This window comes from Chiloscyllium plagiosum, chromosome 23, assembly GCF_004010195.1.
Source record: "Chiloscyllium plagiosum isolate BGI_BamShark_2017 chromosome 23, ASM401019v2, whole genome shotgun sequence".
Taxonomy (NCBI): domain Eukaryota; kingdom Metazoa; phylum Chordata; class Chondrichthyes; order Orectolobiformes; family Hemiscylliidae; genus Chiloscyllium; species Chiloscyllium plagiosum.
Genome location: NC_057732.1, coordinates 1,503,097 through 1,525,014, shown reverse-complemented (window position 1 = coordinate 1,525,014; position 21,918 = coordinate 1,503,097). Strand labels below are relative to the sequence as shown.

Genomic DNA, 21,918 nt, shown 5'->3' with positions numbered 1-21,918 from the left:
CTGAAACAGATTTGCTGAGGTGAAATGGTACCCCATTGCTCCTTTGTCCAAGGCTCAACCATAAGACAACAACGGGACACGAACATTTGCATACTGGAGAGGACAGCTGTGATATTACGATGAATGTCTGCAGCTGCCTGGGCTTGGATAGATCAACATTTGTAAAGCTGAGCACAGTCTTTTCAAGGATAGAACAGTCCTTAGGAGATAACTGGCTCCCAGTCATGGAACCACTCCAGCTCAAGTAATCATTGATCCATTCTGGCATTGGTTATCTTACTCTGTGAAGTATTAGAGCCTGAAAGGGTTACAACTAGCTTGAGCCATTCAAGGGCACAAACTTAGAACACCCTATGACTTATGGTGCGGTGATGAATTGATGAAGGCAGAGCAGTGGATGTTATCTACATGGATATTGAAGAAAGTTTCTCATGTTAGACTGGTTAGCAAGGGTAGATCACATGGGATACAGAGAGAAATAGTCATCTGGACACAGAACTGACTTGAAGGTAGAAGACAGAGGGTGATGGTGGAGAGTTGCTTTTTAGACTGGACTGTTATGCCACAAGGATCGGTTCTGGGTCCACTGCTTTTCATCATTTATATAAATGATTTGCATGTGAACATAGGTGGTATAGTTCATAAGTTTGCTGAATGACACCTACATTGGAGGTGTAGTGGACTGTACAATGGAATTTGATCATGTGGGCCAATGGGATGAGGAGTAGCAGATGTAGTTTAATTTAGATAAATGTGAGATGCTGCATTTTCAAAAGGTAAATCAGGGCAGAACTTAGACACTTAATGGTAAGGACCTCCAGATGGATGTGTGAAGTGATTCATTTTGGAAGGTCGAATTTGAATGCAGATTGCAAGGTTAAAGGCAGGATTCTTCGCGGTGTGGAGGAACAGCGAGATCTTAGGGCCCTTAATGTATTTGTAGAATCCCTTTTAAATTCTCCTTAACTCTATTTGCCATAGCTATCTCATATCCCCTTTTTTCCATCCTGATCTCCTTCCCAAGTATACTTCAACTGCCTTTATATTCTTCGAGGGATTTGTTTGATCTTCGCTATCTATACTTGACATATGCTTCTTTTTCTTGACCAAAACCTCAATTTCTCTAGTCATCCAGCATTGCCTTTCATCCTTACAGGACCATATTGTCTCTAGACTCTCAATATCTCATTTTTGAATGCTTCCCATTTTCCAGCCGTTCCTTTACCTGTAAACATCCATCTCCAATTAACTTTTGAAAGTTCTTATCAAAATTGGCCTTCCTCCAATTTAAATCTGAATTTTTAGATCTGATCTATCCTTTTTCATCACTATGTTCAAACTAATAGAAATATGGTCACTGGCCCCAATGTGTTCCCCTAATTGCTTTCATAAGTTCTCCCCGTAGTTTCTATGGCCAGATCCTGTGTTATTTTAATAAAATCTGCCTATTTGTTATCCAGAAAAGATTTTTGTAAACCATTTTTTAAAACTTTTTCCATAACTAACTTGAATCTCATTATGTTGTGGTCAATATGTGTAAGTAATCTTAAATATCTCCAAAATGCTTCCCCATTACCACCTCATTTCCACCTGTCCAGCTTTGCATCTAGAATTAGATTCAGCAGTTACCCCTTGAGCGTTCTACACGTTGATATCTCTCAGGTATATTAAGAAATCCTGCCCCTCTAAACTCTTTACTTGAGATAGTCAAAATGTAGTGTTGGTGTAGTTGAAATCCCCTCATTTTATTGCTTTGCTATTTTACACACCTCAGGTGAATTGTCAACATATTGACTAAGTGCAGGTAACTGGGATTGGTATAGTTTGGCATTTATTGGTTGTTTTTGTCATGATGGGCCAAAGGGCTTGTTTCTAAGCTGTTCCGCTGATTTCCAGGAGCATTGGATGGCAAGTACAGAAATAGAGGAAGAGGATAAAAGAACGTGTGGCTCAAAAGTTGGTGCCGAAGGGAGGGTTTTAGATTCCAAAATCATGAGAACTGCTTCAGGGTGTTATCCAAATGTGCTAAACGTCTCTCTAAACGTGCTAGCCACAACGCACAGCCTTCCAATATCACAGTGACTCCAGCGGCCACTCAAGCTTCAAAACCCAAAACTGAAATTTTGGCTTGGGTTTTCTTCAAGTAGTGTTGCCAAATCTCTCCAATAACTTTTTCAGCTGTTCAATTGTTAGGAGCAGGCTTATTATGCAGCTTAAATGGGCACTTTCTCTCTTCTAGTCAAATGGGAGTAAAAACTTTACAAGCAGAGGCTCATCTTCATTGTCCACCACAGCTACCAAGAGGACTTCAGCTAAGGTGAACAGTGCTCCAGGAAGTGGCAGTGCAAAGGAAATCCAGGAGCTTACTGCACAAATGACATCTGCACCAGCTGTGAAAGTACCTACTGTCCTAGAAGAAAAAGGAGCTGAAGCTAATCTGGATATGAAAGGTAAAACTGTTTCTGTTTGAATGACGAGAAAAGGGCAGACAGTGGAATTGAAAATAAATACAATTGTAACTGAAGGAGCAGGATAGACTTGTTGCCTGTAATCTACCTGACAAAATTATGAAGTTGAATTTAATTAAGAATATATTTAATAATTTGTGGGCTACCTCATATACAACTCCAGTTCCACACTGCATGCCTAACTCTTCAGGGATGGCAATAAAAACTGCTTTGCCATCGTTACCCAGATCCGAAGTAAATATGTTTAAAAATTAAAGAGAGAACATATTTGAATTCTTTTGTGCAAAGTTTTGACCGGGTAGCTGTTCAAACTTTGTTTGTTCGGAAGTATGGTACCCGAGAGGTTTCTGCAACTGGAGAACCAGCGCAACTGTTACAAATTCAAATTCCATAATGCGCCGTTTTAAAACTAAATTCAGTACATCCAGAATACACACACAGCTCCAAAGCTGGTCCGATAATGTCCTTCAAGAAAAGGAAGCTGACACTTCCCTCCTGTTTGTAACTTACATGACTCCACAATTCCGCATTGTGCTTGACTTGCTTGAGATCATGATTACTTTACATGGGTAATGAATATTGATTTTCCAATGTTACCAACATCCCAAGATCTCATAACTGTATATTTAAGCAGTGGAGATTAAATTCTTAACATTCAATGTTTTGAGTGTTTTTGTATGTCTCATCTAAGCAAAAGCGTTTAGGATAATTTTCCAGAAATGGCAATGACCTATGTAACCAGACTCAGGAAGGAAGTAACTTAATTTCTTAACAGAAAAAATATCTGATAGATATTGTAAAATGACAAGTAGGTTAAAATAATCAAATAATTGTTAGGCTGGATGCCCTTGACTTCTGGCTTTGAAAAAAAAGAGTTTCAAGGTGTATTTAGAAATTAGATAATATTATTCTTTAAACAAACTGGGGCAAATCTGAATTTTTGCTCACCAATAAAACTGACTTTACTATTTGTGTTTTATTTCTAGGTTTATCACATAGCACCAGTTTGGATGTAATTCCATCCAAAGAAACAGAAAATGCAAAAAGAGCAGATAACAGTGGCAATTTTAAAAACCTTGATTGTGTGGGTAGAAACAGTTTTGGAGATGTATTCTCTCCAGTCAGAGATGGTAAATTGATTTAAAATAACATTTATTAGCATTTATTGAATTGTGTAAAATGTTCATGATCAACAACAGTTATTCAGGATGATTATTGTTTGTTTTCCTAGATGTCGCTGGATTAAAGACAAATGAAGACAGCATGACAAAAGGAAATGGTAGGATGGGCTTTCTTGACTGGTAGTTAATTTACTTAGCTTTTGTTGAGAAATCCATTAGTGGATCGTCCTTTTTGAAGCCTGGTTCCAGCGTACCTTGGACTGATGAGATGAAAGCTGTAATTATCTACAGCAGTCCCATTTTAAGATAATTCCTAACAGTTGCAATCCTGAATCAAAACTGCTGAAAATATGGCACATGGGTGTAAAATAGTGAATGCATTGAAAGGAGAAGAAATTGTGTTTGAGAGGCGCAGATTGACACCTAATCAGACCTCTTGGTTGACAGGTGAAGAATTTGTGTTGATGTTTTGGTGACACATCTCCTTTGGAATTAAGGTACATATTAGGAATGATTTTAAAGTGCTTATTGCTATAGGTTAAAGTCTAATTTTTATGCCATTCTTATTTTGGATGCCATGTTTAAATTTAGTACTGTTGGTAGCACTCTTGCCTCTTAGTTCAAACCAAGCAGCTGTAGGATCAGTTTGACTTTTATTGTCCAAAACCTAAGAACATTGAGTTTTGACAGCTATGTTATTTGATTATTCTCTTGAACTGTTCTGATTGAAATTGTGTGTCTGAGAATTTTAACAACAGCAAAAATAAACTAAAATAGAAATTCTTAGGCCGAGCAAGTGAACATCTGAATGTTGTGCATATATGTGTAGCTTATGTAGAGGTGAGCAAATCATTTTATTGGAAGTGAGTGGGTGAGAGTCAATGCACAATGTTCAGGTAGCTTGAGGCATAATAGCTACCTGATAATGAGTATTACTTAGTGGGAATCTCTCTTCTGAAAGATTCATTTTGAGGATTCTGCAAAAGCAGTCATTGGTTAGTATTATTTAGAGATGGCAAAATGTTGTTGCCCTAAAAAGTGGGTGGAAGCATTTCAACCTTTATGCATTTTGAGATGGCCGGCCTACTACGTGGAAGAGCATCTTCACACAAATTATCATGGGAATCAAAAGGCCATCAATACAGAGAAAAGAGACTTAGACATTGAATTTCAGAAATAACAGAAGAAAGCATTTGTGAATAAACTGATTAAAAAAAAGACATTAGAAATATAGGGCATTCATGGCTAACAAATAACACCTAAAGGGTCAACCTAAATCATGAATAAACACATCTCTATTATACTTTTTACATGGCTAATCTTGATGCCATCATTATTAGAAATGGTAGTTGGCCCTAAAGCATTTATTATTTGTTTTAAATCATTCCTTGTGCATAGCAAATGCAGCAAATATATTTCTCTTCATAGGTTCAGGCTTTTTGCCACAGTTGAATGCTATATTTTCCACAAGAAGTAATCCAGTGGGTGCCAGTACACAGGAAGAGTTGAACTCAAACTCCTTGCAAGGATTTGGATCTCCATCTCCTATTAAAGAGCAGACTCCACAGCGAGACATGAGTGCCATATTGAGCAAGCTCCAGAGTGCTAAGCAAGATTCAAAAGAGCTAGTTAGCCAGGTACTACTAAATCTATGTCAATAGTAGTTATATTTCTTTTTGCTTTAAATCTTGAGGACCGATCACATCGATCGTGCATGTATTCCATTAAGTTTAAATGACTAAGCTGTAGTTGAATGAAATGTTTATAAACTATTTGCAGAATTCATATTGATGTAGAGAAATTATTGAGGTGGAAATCCAGAACGAAAAGGCCATCAATTTAAAATTCGTGAGACCAGTTTGAGTGAAGTAAAATTCACTGTTTCCACTCAAAGGTAAAGGAAATTAGGAACATTTCCTCCAAAAAAAGTCTGAATCAATTGCAATCTTCAAGTCTGATTTGGATCAGTTATAGTTGTGTAGGAATATTGATGAACATGGGACAATGATGGATAAATGGGAGTTGAAGTACAGATCATTCAGAATCTCATTGAATAACAGAGCAGTCTCTCTGGGGGCAGCACAGTGGCTCAGTGGTTAACACTGCTGCCTCACAGCGCCAGGGACCCGAGTTCGATTTCCGCCTTGGGCAACTGTCTGTGTGGAGTTTGCACGTTCTCCCCGTGTCTGCGTGGGTTTCCTCCCACAGTCCAAAGATGTGCAGGTCAGGTGAATTGATCATGCTAAATTGCCCATAGTGTTAGGTGCATTAGTCAGAGTTATTGTTGCTGTGTAAATATAGAATGAGTAAGCTTTTTGAAGGGAGAAATTTATACATGATGAAGAAATGTTGTGTCTCACATATTCAGAATGTGTTAGTGATTTTGACAGAGTTGGAAAATCTGATCGTTTCTGCAGGGGGATCGGAGCTGTAAAAGTAGTGGTTTAATCTGATCAGTCACCAAGCTTTTCCAGGCTCATTTGCTGAGGAAATCAGTTTTTACTGTGATGCTAGACCTCATTTAGAGAAGGCCCTGTTATATTTTTGTTTTCATACTTTTGGTTGCTTTGCCCAAAATACCAGTACAGTTTGTAAGCCTTGGTGATCACCTTTCTGAATTTGCACTTTTACTCATTGAGTGAGAGAACCCTTAGTAATAGCAGCACTGAAAATAAGTCACACCTATGTTGGTTTGGTAATGTTCTATAAGGACCTTGCATTTGGAGAATTATTCGACTTAAACCTACTTGTTACCAGTCTGTCATTAAAATATGTAATTGATGCGGCAATAAATTCTGTGAGCTGTTTTCCAATTGTTTCTCATTATATTGATCTAGGCTTTTGTTTTGACCTTTTTTGCATTAACACAATAGTATCAAGAACCCTTGTAGATAATACTTTCCCTTGCCTCTCCTGGATATTGATTTTGTTAAACGTCAATGTACAGTAGTATGTTACTACAAGAAATCCCGATGTAATGACGTACAAATTCCATATTCTTAACAGGAAAATAAAGTCGTAGGAATGCAGAAATCCAAAATGATTGAGCATAATGGCCAATTGGGAACTGCAAGATTGGATCAGGTAGGTGCAGAACAACAGTGGATGCTCACAACTTGGGATTTTCCAGTTGTCTAAATCTTTGTTTTAAGAACTTTAAAAGTGGAAAATTTTTAAAGGCATGAAATAAGATCCTGGGGTTTAAGTTAGGGGCACTTATGAAAACATAAGTGTGAAAACATAAAAATTATTCAATATGTATAGAACATTGGTTTGACTTGGGGAATTGCTTTTAGTTCTAGAGACTACTTGGGGCATGATGTGAAGGCACTGAAGAGATTGCAGAAGAGACTCATGAAAATGTCCCACGGAAAAGGAATTTCAGTTTTTAAATCAGAGAAGTTGGGACCAATTTCCTTAGGGAAGAAAGGTTTGAGAGATTTGAATGGGGTATTCCAAATCATGATTCTGGGATAGACTGAATCACAGATGTACACGTTGGAATGATTCTGGAATACTGTGTCCACTTCTGGTTGCCTATAGAAAGAATATTATTAAGCTGGAGAGAGTTCAGAAGAGAGTTACCATGATGTTGCCAGCTATAGAAGGTTTGAGTTATAAAGGCTGGATAGGCTGGGACCTTTTTCACTGGAGTGTAGGAGGTTGAGAGGTGACCTTATAGAAATTTGTAAGACAATAAGGGGTATAGATAGAGCTAATGGTAGTTGTCTTTTCCCGAGGATGGGGAGTTTCAAGACGAGGGGGCATACATTTTCAAGGTGAGAGGAGAAAGTTTTAAAAAAGACTTGAGAGGCAAATTTATAACACAAGGTGGTTTCCGTGTGGAATGAACTTACCGAGGAAGTGGTGGATGTGGGTATGATTACAATGGTTAAAAGACATTTAGGGAGATCCAAGATGGCAGCGGTCTGAGTGGTTTGCTATGCTGGGTCCTGTGCCATATCCCCGGCAAGATGGACCTTTACTTCTCTCGATAATACAAAGTTACTGAACATCTGGAGCTGCTAAAATTGGGGTTTGACAGCTCTCAGATCAGAATGAAGGCGAATAAAGAAAAAGGGGCGAAAGTAGTACATCAGGCCGGGCACTCTCCTATTGTGTCGGGGGTGTTCAGAGCAATTGCTCAAACTCCCAGGATGGCCCCTTTGGATTTAATGGGGCAGCAGCATTTACTCTGAGTTTGCCAAACTCTGAGAAAAGATTGAAGCAGCGATGGAGCCAATATTTTCCATGCTGAAAAAGCATGAGCAGGAGAGTCAAACACTGGACCGAAGAGTAGAAGTAGTGGAGCAGAGGACTGTGGCATTGGAGACCATGGCGGAAGTCTTGGGAGGAAGGATCCAAACGCTTGAAGACCAGGTTTGGGTCCTTCAGGAACAAGTGGACGGCCTGGAAAACAGAAGTAGAAGAAAAACTTAGGGCTCATGGGTCTCCCGGAGTGCGAGGAAGGCGAGGACCTTGTTGGTTTCCTGGAGAAGTGGCTCCTGACATTCCTGGGCTGGAGTTGGAATCGGGTTGGGTGAAAGTGAGGGGACCAGGTTTGGGTCCTTCAGGAACAAGTGGACGACCTGGAAAACAGAAGTAGAAGAAAAACTTAGGGCTCGTGGGTCTCCCGGAGTGCGAGGAAGGCGAGGACCTTGTTGGTTTCCTGGAGAAGTGGCTCCTGACATTCCTGGGCTGGAGTTGGAATCGGGTTGGGTGAAAGTGAGGGGTACACCGGATCGCAATACGCAGGTCTGGGCTGGATCTGCGCCCCCGCCTGGTCCTGGTGCGACTCCAGCACTATATAGAAAAACAGTTAGTGATTGAAACAGCAAGAAGACTGGGAAGAGATTCACAGGCTTTAACATACAAAGGCTCAAGAATAATGTTTTTTCAAGACTTCTCATGAGCCATAATTAAGAAGATAAAGGCATTTGATGAGGTTTAGAGAAACTTAAAGGATCTGAACGTTAAATATTCCTTGATGTACCTAGCGGAGTTGCATTCCGCTCACAGAGGGATGGTTTATAATTTTGATTCAGCTGAAAAGACAAAGGAGTTTGTGAACTCTTTGAAATAAAGGGCTTGGGTCGGGGGGGGGGGTGGAGGAGGGGCGGGGGGGGGGGGGTGGAGGAGGGGCACAGCTGCAGATAATGGTACAGTTTTTCTTTACTTTTTCTGCCCTTTTTTTGTCGTCTCTTTCCCCTTTTTTGTGGTAATCGGTTTTGTAGATTTTGTGCTGTCATGGTGTAAAACCTGACTTAATTATCATTTCGGTCAGTTGGTTATTGTCTGGGTTTTAGTTTAGTTTAGTTTACATTACAGTGTGGAAACAGGCCCTTCGGCCCAACAAGTCCACATCGACCCTCCGAAGCGGAACCCCACCCATACCCCTACATGTACCCCTTACCTAACACTATGGGCAATTTAGCATGGCCAATTCACCTGACCTGCACATCTTTGGACTGTGGGAGGAAACCGGAGCACCCGGAGTAAACCCACGCAGACACGGGGAGAACGTGCAAACTCCACACAGTCAGTCGCCTGAGGCGGGAATTGAACCCGGGTCTCAGGCGCTGTGAGCCAGCAGTGCTAACCACTGTGCCACCGTGCCGCCCACTGTTTCTTTTTGCTGCTGTCCTTTTTTATTGGAGGTGGCTATATCTGTGGTTAAGATGTATGGAGAGGAGGGGGGGGGGGGGGGCAAGGTGGATGTTCATTGTTAGCTCTCAGAATGTAAATAACATGTTTTCTTTATCAGTGTATTGCCTGGGACTAGGGCACAGCCTCAGTTGGAGGGAGCCAGGATGGTAGCAAGGACTGGGAGAATTGCCCCCTTTGGGCAAGAGGAGAGATCTCTAGTGAATTGGGTTTTTTTTTGGGGTGTGTGTTAAAGTTAAATGTAGTGGTGAGTTGTTTTATTTCATTTTTATAGGAGTAGCTTTTAGACTTCATAGATTTAATGTCTTTTTCGCTCGCCGCACCTCAGATAGGCTTTCCTCCTCTTGGGAAACCACGGGCTGCCCTGTACAGTCACGGCTAGTGATTTGTTCAGGTGGTGCACCTGGAATGTAAAAGGGAGCCATTCCCCCATTAAAAGAAAGAAGGTGCTGTCAAGCCTTAGGAAAGAAAAGGTTGATATCGCCCTGCTGCAGGAGACACATTTAACTGATAAGGAACATCTGAAGCTGCAGCAGGGGTGTTATGATAGGATATTCTTCTCCTTTAGCTCTAAAAGTAGAGGAATGGCTATACGGGTAAGAAGGAGCCTCCCTTTCCAAGTAACTGAGCAAATTAAGGACGAACATGGACGGTTCATCATGCTTAAAGGTCTAATGCATAGAGAAGAGTATGGCTTTCTGAATGTTTATTGTTCCCCTGGCGCACCCTCTTAAATTTCTAATTGATGCAGTAGCTAAATTAATTAATCTTGGGGTGTGCCACAAGATCATCGGAGAGGATTATAACCGCCTAATAGATCCTGGGGTAAACAGGATGCCAAGGGGCCTGGCAAGTACACCCGCGCAATCTAAGCAGTTGGTGGACAAACGTGAGGAGTTGGGATTAGTGGATGTGTGAAGGCATCTCCATCCCTAATGGAAGAGACTTCACTTTTTATTCCAGCCTACACAAGTGCCACACACGAACTGACATGTCACTTATGCCGTCGGTTTGTTTGGACAGAACATTGGCTTGCACGTTTGAGAATATAACTATCTCTGACCGTGCGCCAGTGTATTTAGATGTTTAAAATCAAGGGTGACGAATAAATGCACAACACTGGTGCATTGACCCATTCTTGTTAAGGGATAGCAAATTTGTTGAGTACATGACAAGAGAGTTCAGGGCCTTCTGGGATATCAACTCTAGTATGGCCATTATTGCGGCAATACTTTGGGAGGCCACTAAGGCATATTTATGAGGCCTGATCATTTCATATTCAACGACTAGAAGGAGGCAGAGGGAGGAGTAGTAATGGATGCTGGAGACCCTGCTGAAGCTAGCTGAGGAAACATGTTATAATAGGCCTTTGTTGGTCAAGCTGCAGCGGGTCACAGCTCTCCAGGCCACTGTCAACTCATTGCACACACAGGTGGCAAAAAAAGTCTCCTTTGCTAAGCAAAGATTGTTTGAATTTGGAGATAAGCCAGGTAGACATCTGGCTAGAAAGAAAAATGTTTCCCACTCCATTTTTTGTGTTAGAAAGAAGGCTGGCACAGTTACCCATGAGTTGAAGAAGATCAATGTTAGATTTAGGGAATACTTTGCAATACTGGTTGGAAGGCGGCAAAGACAATACAGTGAGAACGTAGTCCTCTTTTGAGAGTCTGGACCCCCCCCCCCCCAGTATAAACGCGGAACAGGTCTCCCTATTAAGTGCGCCTATGATGATACAAGAGGTGCAGGAAGCAATAAAGCATCTCCAGGGTGGGAAAGCACTGGGGCCAGATGGATTTCTGAGTGAGTTTTATAAGGAATTCGTAAATGTGTTGGTGGAGCCACTTTTGGGGATGTATACACAGGATTGTCTTCTGTCTTCTCTTGGGGAGGCTAATACTTCCCTCATTTAAAGAAGGGGAAAGACCCCGAAGAATGTGTTTCATACAAACTTTAAAATTCTGTCAAAGGTGCTGTCCCTGAGGTTGGAAAAGGTATTGCCTTATATGATAAAAGAAGATCAGATAGGTTTTATCAAGGGCCGTAGCTCCTCCAACAATATCAGGAGGATACTGAACATAATGTAGGTATGCAGGGTTTGGTGGTCTCCCTAGACGCGGAAAAGGCGTTTGACCGGATAGAATGGCCGTACTGGTTTGGGATCCTAGAGTGCTTTGGTCTGGGGAAGCCTTTGCTAGGTGGGTGACGGTATTGTATAATGATCGTACAGCGGCCGTCATCACAAACGGCACTAAGTCGGATAACTTTAATATTGGGCGAGGTAGTCGACAGGGATTTCCTCTTTAACTGCTGTTATTGACCTTGGCAATTGAGCCATTAGCCGAGGCTATCAGGAGGGATCCTGAAATAGTGGTGCCAAGGGTGGGAATGGGATGGCATGTGATCACCCTATACATTAATGATTTCCTGTTGTTTTTGGCCAATCCGGAGGAGTCCATTTCTTGATTGATTCAAAAAAATCAGTTTATTTGGCAGTTTTTTAGGATAAAGGATCAACTTCACAAAATCGGAAGCCATGCCGGCGGGGGTATTAGTGGAGGTGCCAGATCTGAAGGATGGAATGCAGTTCCTGTTTAGACAGTTGTCAGAAGGTGTTTTATATTTGGGAAATTTTATTACCCTGCCTTGCACCAGCTGTGTAAAGCTAACTGTGCACAATTACTGGAGAGGATAAAATAGGATTTTCAGCAGTGGGAGGGATTACCGTTATTGTGGTTAGGCTGAATAGTCCTGATTAAAATGAATGTTCTTCCCTGCCCGTTGTACTCCATGAGAATGCTCCTGTTGGTGCTACCCAGACAAGTGTTATGAAGGCTCAGTGGTTGGCTAGGGTCCTTTTATTTGGTGTCATAGGTGCCCCCTAATTAAATTTACTAAATTGCAGCACCCGCAGGTTTGAGGGTGGGAGCTTGAAGAGATATCTAATAAGCACCCTGTTAGCATATGTAGGTGACTGGGTACGGGGGGATTCAGTCAATTTGGCTTGATGTTGAAACCTCGCAGTCAAGATGTCCCCTAGTTAATCTATTATTCATGGATCAGATGAAATCCATGAATGAACAGTGTAAGAGCCCAATCATTTTAAGTACAGTGAAAGTTTGGAGGATAATGAGGCAGGATGAGGACAATTGGCTTAAGACCTTGCCATTTACCCCGTTGGTGGGCGCACAAGGATTTAAACCTGGAGCAATGGACTCCGGCTTTACGCTGTGGGAGAATAAGGGGATCTCTTGTTTGGGAGGTCTTGATGTCATTTAGCCAAATAAGTCCGAAATGTGGATTGTCTAATAGGGAACATTTCTGCTTCTTTCAGATAAGGGATTATATACAGAGGAAGAGCAAACTCCTGGCTCAGCCTTACAAGTCAGACAGGGAGAAAAGAGTGGTAAAAACAATGACTGCATATGCAGGAAACCAGATTTTGGCTTAGTGGTGCTGGAAGAGCACAGCAGTTCAGGCAGCATCCGAGGAGCAGCAAAATCGAGTTTGTGCTCCAGTGCACAGGCGCTCTTTCAGTTAGTACTTTGTATCATTTACAGAAAAGACGTGCCTTAGGAGATATGGAGAGACTCTGTAGGACTTGGAAGTGAGAACTAGGAGAGGATATTTCACCGGAAACATGGGAAGATATAAGGGAATATGTAAAGAAAATCTCAATAACAAAGGGCAGGCTATGCAACTGAAGATTTTACATAGGGCTCCTATGGCGCCAGAGAGGCTAGGAGCATCTCCAGGGTGTCCCAAATGAAAACTTAGTATAGGCACTCTCACACACGACTTTTGGTCATGATGCAAGATCCTGAGATACTGGAGTCCCATAGTAAGGGAGCAGAAGGAAATCCTGGGAATCCTCCTTCTGTGGTTGCCAAATTTGCCCCCTCAGCGGGAACACTGGAAGAGACTGTGTAATGTTCTTACACACTGTGCAAGGAAGAACATTGGAATGAATTGGACGTTGGAAAACCCCCCCAGATCTTATGGGGTGGCGCAGGCTGGTGATGGAGCCACCCAAGACTACCTTATAAATATGGCGCACCATAAAACGGAGCAGTTTTATAAGATATGGTGGTCCTTTCGAAATTATATTGACACGCACTTATCAGCAATATTAATTAGGGCGGTGATATAGCCATGGGAATGGGTTTGGAAGCCTGTGGGGTCCTGGGAGGAAAACATACGGTACAGTGACTGGTGCTCTCAGGGGTGGGAGTTTCAGTGGAGGTGTGGTGAGTGAAATAGAATAAAGTGCTGTGATATAATTTAATTTTAAGTTAATTTGAATTCAACTTAATTCTTATTTAATTCAATTGTAGTTTAGTTTAAGTAGATAACGTTTGTTCTGGTAGAATAGTAGGTAGTTTAATAGTATTGTGATATGACATTGTACTACCTCTATCTTTTTCTATTTTGGTATTTTTTTTATGTATAGTTGCTTTGTAAAAGATTTAAAAACGTTTTAATAAAAATATTTACAGACCAAAAAATGTTGGATATGTACATAAATAGGAAAGGTTAGGAGGGTTATGGGCCAGAAGCATGCAGGTGGTAAGAGTTTAGTTTGGGATTATGTTTGACATGGTCTGGTTGGACTGAAGAGTCTTTCCGTGCTGTATGATTCTCTGACCCATGGAGGGAACAGATTGAAATTAATTGGCAAAAGAAGTAATGACATGAGGGAAAAGCTTTTATGCTGACTGCCTATGGGTAAAGGCAGGCTCAATCGAGATGATCAAGAGTAATAGGATTGTCTTCTCAAAAAGAAGTGTGTGCAGGACTATGGAGAAAAGGCAGTGAATTGACACAAGATTAAAGTGGTGCTGGAAATGCACAGCAGGTCAGGCAGCAGGAGCAGGAAAATCGATGTTTCAGGCAGGACCCCTTGACTCTGATCTCCAGCATCTGCAGTCCTCACTTTCACCTAGGGAATTGATACAAGACAACTTGTCCTACAGAGAACTGGACCAAATGTAGTGAGACAAATGGTCATCTTCTGTGGTGTAATAATTCTGTGTAGCCAGTTCTTAGGGCCAAGCTGATGGTTAGACCTGTGTTCATAGTATTTTGGTGTATGACTGAGAATGACAGATGACTTAAAACTATCAAGAAGCTCAACAACTTCAAGCTTGGCTGTCTGCATATGTGTATACATTCTGGCAGAACAAAATCAGGAATGCAGCACTCTTCTCTGAGCACAGCTTCCAAGTCTGTTTGCGCTCATCAAAAAAGTGGCTTTGCAGGTTCGCAAGGTGGACCACAAGAAGGTGGTTCAGGATTTTCAGGATTTTCTACATGGTATGCTTGCCAGTGCCGGATGCCCAGCGTTCTGCTTCAAGGATGCTTGCAAGCCTGATTTGAAGGCTACGGCATCAGTTTTCATACCTGGTAGTCAGTAGCTGATGCAGAGGAAAATGGTGGCATTCCTAGGCTGGTGTGCACCACTGCAATAACCAATGGATACAGCAGTTTGACAACTGGCACCAATGCAAACAAAAAACAGTGACAGAGGGCTTGATGTGTGACATTTATGGATTCACCTCTTCAGCCATCAGCAAAGGTGTGCCGTTTGAAGGCACCTCATCTGAAGTGGATTTATTTGCTGTAAGATGAAATGATGCTGAAACAATTAGATAATTTACTTGTCATCGTTTCTGTTTCCCAGATTATTCCTAAATAGCTAGAATGTAGGAACAATGTGTTTCAAAGACTTTCAACAGTAGAAATATGTTGTTATTCCATGTCATTAAATGGGATTTTTGTTCCCAATTTATAAACCTGCTTTATTTAGTTTCACTTTAGCATTTTAAAAAAGGAAAACATCAGAATTGGGTCCTTTAAACTTGAAGGAAGTATGTGGAATCCAGTTTTAATTGGAACATTGTTAAAACAAGTAGGACATCTTTTTTAAGATGCTTTAAGCTAAATATCAGCATTATTCAGTAGTAGCGCTCATGTTAAAGGTCTTGTCTTTAATATTCATTTCTAGTTCCATGTTGACATGGCTATGTTGAAGGAATTGTGTACTACTGAAGATGGCATTTTAGATTAGACATTCGTGGTTCTTAGTGTGCTACAACTGAATTTAAACAATGAAGTTGCGAGTATATTTTATAGAGTAGTTACTCGGCCTTGACTTTGGTATAGGCAAGGCCAGGCCAGACAAACATGACTGGTTCTTTCCCAACCTGGCAACTGTGAACTTGTTGGGGTTCTTCCCCAACAACTTGAAAGCTTTCTTTTAGACAATAGACAATAGGTGCAGGAGTAGGCCATTCTGCCCTTTGAGCCTGCACCACCATTCAATATGATCATGGCTGATCATCCTTAATCAGTATCCTGTTCCTGCCTTCTCTCCATAACCCTTGACTCCACTATCCTTGAGAGCTCTATCCAACTCTTTCTTAAATGAATCCAGAGATTGGGCCTCCATTGCCCTCTGGGCAGAGCATTCCACACAGCCACCACTCTCTGGGTGAAGAAGTTTCTCCTCAATTCAGTCCTAAATGGTCTACCCCGTATTTTTAAGCTGTGTCCTCTGGTTCGGCACTCACCCATCAGCGGAAACATGTTTCCTGCCTCCAGAGTGTCCAATCCTTTAATAATCTTATGTCTCAATATCAGATCCCTTCTCAGTCTTCTAAACTCAAGGGTACACAAGCCAGATCTCTCTGTACTGCCCCTTTACCCAAATTGATTCCATTTGGGTAGTAATCTGCCTTCCTGTTCTTGCCACCAAAGTGGATAATCATACATTTATCCACATTAAACTGCATCTGCCATGCATCTGACCACTCACCTAACCTGTCCAGGTCACCCTGTAATCTCCTAACATCCTCCTCACATTTCACCCTGCCACCCAGCTTAGTATCATCAGCAAATTTGCTAATGTTATTACTAATACCATCTTCTATATCATTAACATATATTGTAAAAAGCTGTGGTCCCAGCACTGATCCCTGCGGTACCCCACTGGTCACTGCCTGCCATTCAGAAATGTTAACTTGTTCTGAATCAAATTTCTCTGACTGCTACAGTGGTGCTTAAACTCTTCAGATTATTAATCCAAACATCTGATCGCAAGATTGCTAGCAACTAATGTACTGATGTTCTGTTATGAATTTAATGGTCACAGCAAATTAATCAAGTCATCCATACTTCTGAATCCCTCATAATATATATTTTTCTGGAAGTTTTGAAAGCAAGTTTTGTCTAAAGAGTAAAATTCTTTCCTTGATTTATCAGTTGGAAAAAGATTTGAAAAACCAAATAGAGCCTGGTTTAAAAAATCTAATTTCTAATTAGAATTTAGAATGTATGAATTCACTTATAGGCAGCACTTTATAAGTGTTAATATATCTGCTTTTTAGATTAGATTAGATTCCCTACTGTGTGGAAACAGGCCCTTCGGCCCAACCAGTCTACATCGACCCTCCGAAGAGTAACCCACCCAGACCCATTTACCTTTGACTAATGCACCTAACACTATGGGCAATTTAGCGTGGCCAATTCACCTGACCTGCGCATCTTTAGATTGTGGGAGGAAACTGGAGCACCCAGAGGAAACCCATGCAGACACTGGGAGAATGTGCAAACTCCACACCGAGTCACCTGAGGCTGGAATCGAATCCGGGTCCCCGGCACTGTGAGGTAGCAGTGCTAACCACTGAGCCACCATGCCGCCCATGTTATTCCAGGGAAATGTTCTAAAAAATCAAGAACTGGATCTCCCTAAAATTAATGTTTTACAATGGACAGATGTGTTTGAAATAAATGATACATAAAAACTGACCAATATCTAGGATTTAAATACTTGTGCCCAGGCTGTTAATAACATATTAGCAGGTAGACTTTGAGGCTACTCATCCGTTCAGTCAGATCATGGCAGATTTACCTCTGTGTGCCTGCACAGTATCCCCATACCCTCTGATTCCATTAATAATCAGAAATCTAAAATCTCTTGAATACAATCAATAATTTTCCATAAACATGTGCTGACTCTGAATCTGAAAGTGATTTTCTAAGTACGTTGTTACCATGTCCCAGATTTTCATTCCCAGCTTTCTAGGGTAAAAATTCGACTCTTAGAGTGAAACGTTTTTTCTCCATTCTAATTGGAAATTGTCTGCTCACTATTCAGGAGCTGTAGCCGCATTGTTCTAACTGCCCTAACCAGAAAACCTCCTGTCCATAATCTATCCCACTAAAGACTAAGAACTTTGTGCATTTTATAGCAATCGTCTCACCAAAGCCTTATATAATTGTCATTAGACCTTGTTACTCACATAATTCTGTTCCTTAGTAAGAAGGGTTGCTGTGATATTTGCTTTCCTAATTGTAGGCTGTACCTGCATGTTAACTTTTTGAAAATTGCACAAGAATCAAAGAAATTGTCATGGCTTAGAAGAAAAGTTCTACCTGTTGTGTCAGCACTAGCTCTCTAAATGAGCATTGACTTTAGTGCATTCTCCTGCCTTTCCCCCATAGCAGTCAATTTTGTTCCTATTTAAATAATTATGTAATGTCCTCTTGAATGTCTTGTTTGAACACACATCACCTACACTTCTAGGCAGTGTTTTACAAGCATTAACTGTTCACTCTTTTTCAAAAAAGTTTTTCCTCACATCAAATCTGTTTCTTTTGGAAATTATCCTGCATCTTTGCCCTCCCATTTTGCAATCTTTTACCAGCGGTGTCAGTTTCTGCTCATTTGTTCAGCCTCCTCATGATGTTGAAAATTTCTATCAAGTCTTCTCTTAGCCTTTTCTCAAATGAAAATAGTCCCAACTTCACTAATCTAACTTCATTGCTAAAGATTCCCATCCCTTAAATCACTGATTTTTCTGCAATCTGTCCTGCAATCTTAAGCAACCTAGGAAAAGTAAGAGGCTCAAGACTTGACATCTGATGTACTCCACTACAAACCTTCCTGCCACCCAAAAAACAACCTTTGCTTTTTTATTTCCTATCCTTTATTCAAATTTAAATTCATTTTGCAACTGTCCCTTTTTAGTCCACAAGCTGAAACTTATTCACACAAGTTTGTTTTGTGGCACAATATCAAATTCGTTTTGGAAATCCATGTACAGAACATCAACAGTATTGCTCTCATCAACTATCTTTATAATTCAAGGAGCTTCAGAAATTAATTAAGCATATTTTTCCTTTAAGCTTCATGCTGGTTATTCCTAACTGACCCACATTTTTTCCTGTGACTTACTTCTTGAAACAATTATCCAGGATAAAATTATGCCCAGGACTAAAGTTAAACTGACTGGTCTGTAATTGTTGGGCTTATCCTCTCAACCTTTTTTGAATAAAAGGGTTGCTATTCTCCAGTCATTTGGTACCACACGTGAGTCTAAGGAAGACTTGTTGAAAAATTGTTGAAAGTACCTTACAATTCTCTCCATATCCTTGGGTGCACCTCATAGGAAAGGGGTAGGCCATTCAGCCCCTTGAGCCTGTTCCCCATTCAGTGAAATCATAGCTGATCTGTGGCCTAACTCCATACACCTGCCTTTGGCCTATTTTCTGTTATGAAGAAACGTCACGGGACCTGAACAATTAACTCTAACTCTAATTTCTCTCCAGAGGTGCTGCAAGACCTGCTGAGTTTTTCCAGCAATTTCTGTTTTTGTTTATGATTTCCAGTATCCACAAAAGTTTTTATTTGGCCTGTATCCCTCAGAGTCCCAGAGTCATATGGTAGGACAACAAATCCTCGTGTTCAACACATGCATACTGAACAAGTTGCCTGCATTTGGCCCATTTCCCTGAAAACCTTTCTTGTTCGCGTCTTTTAAATGTTGCAACCGTACATCCACCGTTTCCTCCGGCAGCTCATTTCACATATAAATCACCCTCTGTGTGGGAAAAGTTGCCTTTTAAGTCCCTTTTAAATATTTCCCCTCTCACCTTAAAATTATGCTCTGGTTTTGAGCTCCCTTACTGTAGGGAAAAAGATCTTTGCTATTCACCTTATCTCATGACTTCATAAACCTTTATAGGGTTTCCCCTCAAGCTCCAACACTCAGTGAAAAAAAGTCCCAGACTATCCAGCTTCTCCTTTAACTCAAACGCTCCATTACAGGTAACATCCTTGTAAATCTTTTACTGCACCATTTCCAGTTTAATAGTATCCTTCCTGTATCAGGGCAGCCAGAGCCGTAGACTCATAGTTGTACAGCTTAAAACATAACCTTTGGCCCATCTGTACATACTGAACATTATCCCAAACTAAACTAATCCTCGCCATTTACTGACCGATATCCTTCCAAATCTTTCCTTTCATGTACCTTTCTAAGTGTTTTTTAAGCTTTATAACTGTGCCCACATTCACCACTTCCTCAGGAAGTTCATTCCACGTGTGAACCACCCTCTTTGTAAAATCTTTGACCTTCATGTCTTTTTATTTTAAATCTCTCTCCTCTCACCGTAAAACATATGCCCTAATTTTGAAATCCCGCACTCAAGGAAAAAGAATCTATCATAAACCCTATCTAAAAACCTCATGATTTTCTAAACCTGTATCAGTGCTGTACACAGTACTCTAAAAGAAGCCTCATCAACATCCTGCACAACCACAACATGATGTCCCAATTCCTATATTCGATGGTCTGACCAATGAAGACAAGCTTCTTTTCCACCCTTTCTCCCTGTGATGCAACTTTCAAAGAAATATGTACCTGAACCCCTATGTTTCTCTGTTCAACAATACACCCAGCCCTCTACCATTAACTGTGTAAGACCTGCCTTTGTTCATCTTAACACCTTGCATTTATTCAAATTAAGCTCTTACCTACCTCTCCTTGGCCTTCTGCCTAATTGACCAAGATCCCTGCGTAATCTTGGATACCTCCCTTCACTGTTCGCTATGCCATCAATTTTGTTGTCATCCGCAAGCTTACTAATCATGCTTTCAAAGTTCACACCCAAATTGTTTATATAAATGACAAACAGTAGGACATCCATCACCAATCCCTGCAGAACACTGTTGATCATATGCCTTCAGTATGAAAAACAACCCAGTTTGAATGTATATTCAAGATATTACTGGAATGGGAAATAGAACTGTGAATGTTAGTGTAAAATAATATAATGTAATGCCTTTTGTTTTTAGTTTGATGTCCTACATGAGTCCTCAATGGCATTAAATGTTTTTCTTTTAAGATATTAATTTGTTAATTGTTTCAACTTGTTTGCAAAGTTGCACACATCAGTTGCTGAGTGTGAGACCTTGGGGACACCGCTAACATCTTCCATGGTGAAAACACCTGATGTATGTGAAAGAAAAGGAAGAGAATTTCAGTTTCCTCAGGAATCCCCGGTGCTGGAGACCTCTACATCTGGTGAGCAGTGACTGGTCTATATTTGTAACTGTTCTGGAAAGCATGACCGGATGGGTAGAATGGCCTAAATTTATCAAGCACATAAACTTGAGTCACAGAGATGTATAGCATGGAAACAAACCATTCAGTCCAACTTGTTCTTGCTGACCAAATATCCTAACCTAATCAAGTCCCATTTGCCAGCCCTTGGCACACATCCCTCAAAATTCTTCCTATTTATATACCCATCCCAGATGCCTTTTAAATTTTGTCAGTGTACCATTTCCTCTGGCAGCTCATTCCATACTTGCACCACGCTCTGTGTGAAAAGGTTGCGCCTTAGATCCATTCTAAAATTTTCCCCTCTCACCCTAAACCAATGCCCTCTACTTCTGGAATCTCCCACCCCAGGTCTATTTATCCTATCCATGCCCCTCATGATTTTATAAACCTCTATAAGCTCACACTTCAGCCTCTGACGCTCCAGGGAAAACAGCCCCAGCCTATCCAGACTCTCCCTGTAAATCAAATCCTGCAACCCTGGCAACAGCTGTGTAAATCTTTTCTCAACCCTTTCAGGTTTCACAACATCCTTCCAAAAGGAACGAGATCAGAATTGCACGCAATATTCCAAAAGTGGCCAAACCAATGTCCTATTTGCCGCGGCACGACCTCCCAACTCTACTCTATGCTCTGACTAATAAAGGAAAGCATACCAAATGCCCTCACTATCCTACCGACCTGTGACTCTACTTTGAAGGAGGGCAATGAAACTGCATGCAAAGGTTTCTTGGTTCAGCAACACTTCCCAGGACTTACCATTAAGTGTGTAAGTCCTGCCCTGATTTGCTTTTCCAAAAACCAGCACCTCACATTTATCCAAACTGAACTTCATCTGCCACTCCTCAGTCCATTGGCCCATCTGATCAAGATCTCATTGTACTCTGAGATGACCTCCATCGCTGTCCACCACACCTCAAAGTTTGGTGTCATCTGCAAACATATTAACTTTACCTCCTATGTTCACATCCAAATCATTTATGTAAATGATGAAAAGCATTGGACCCAGCACCGATCCTCGTGTTATACCACTGGTCACAGGCCTCCAGACTGAAAAACAACCCTCCACCACCACTTTCTCTTCTCCCTTTGAGCTAGTTATTTATCCAAATGGCTAGTTCTCCCTGTATTCCATGAGATCCAACCTTGCTAAGCAGTCTATCATGAGAAACTTTGTTGAATGCTTTACTGAAGTCCACATAGATCACATCCACCACTCTGCCCTCGTTAATCCTCATTATTTCTTCGAAAAACTCAATCAAG

At 41.0% G+C, this 21,918-nt stretch overlaps 1 protein-coding gene across 6 annotated transcripts in view; it reads left to right on the top strand.

The window, feature by feature from the left end:
* Positions 1 to 21,918, top strand: part of nedd1 (NEDD1 gamma-tubulin ring complex targeting factor) — a 54,553-nt gene that overhangs the window by 20,613 nt on the left and 12,022 nt on the right. For all 6 annotated transcript variants that reach the window (XM_043713279.1, XM_043713275.1, XM_043713277.1 and 3 more), the window contains 6 exons: positions 2,240 to 2,450; positions 3,455 to 3,598; positions 3,700 to 3,747; positions 5,018 to 5,226; positions 6,596 to 6,673; positions 20,475 to 20,616. In XM_043713279.1, coding sequence (XP_043569214.1) covers positions 2,240 to 2,450; positions 3,455 to 3,598; positions 3,700 to 3,747; positions 5,018 to 5,226; positions 6,596 to 6,673; positions 20,475 to 20,616 — 832 coding nt within the window. The remainder of the gene's footprint in view (positions 1 to 2,239; positions 2,451 to 3,454; positions 3,599 to 3,699; positions 3,748 to 5,017; positions 5,227 to 6,595; positions 6,674 to 20,474; positions 20,617 to 21,918) is intronic.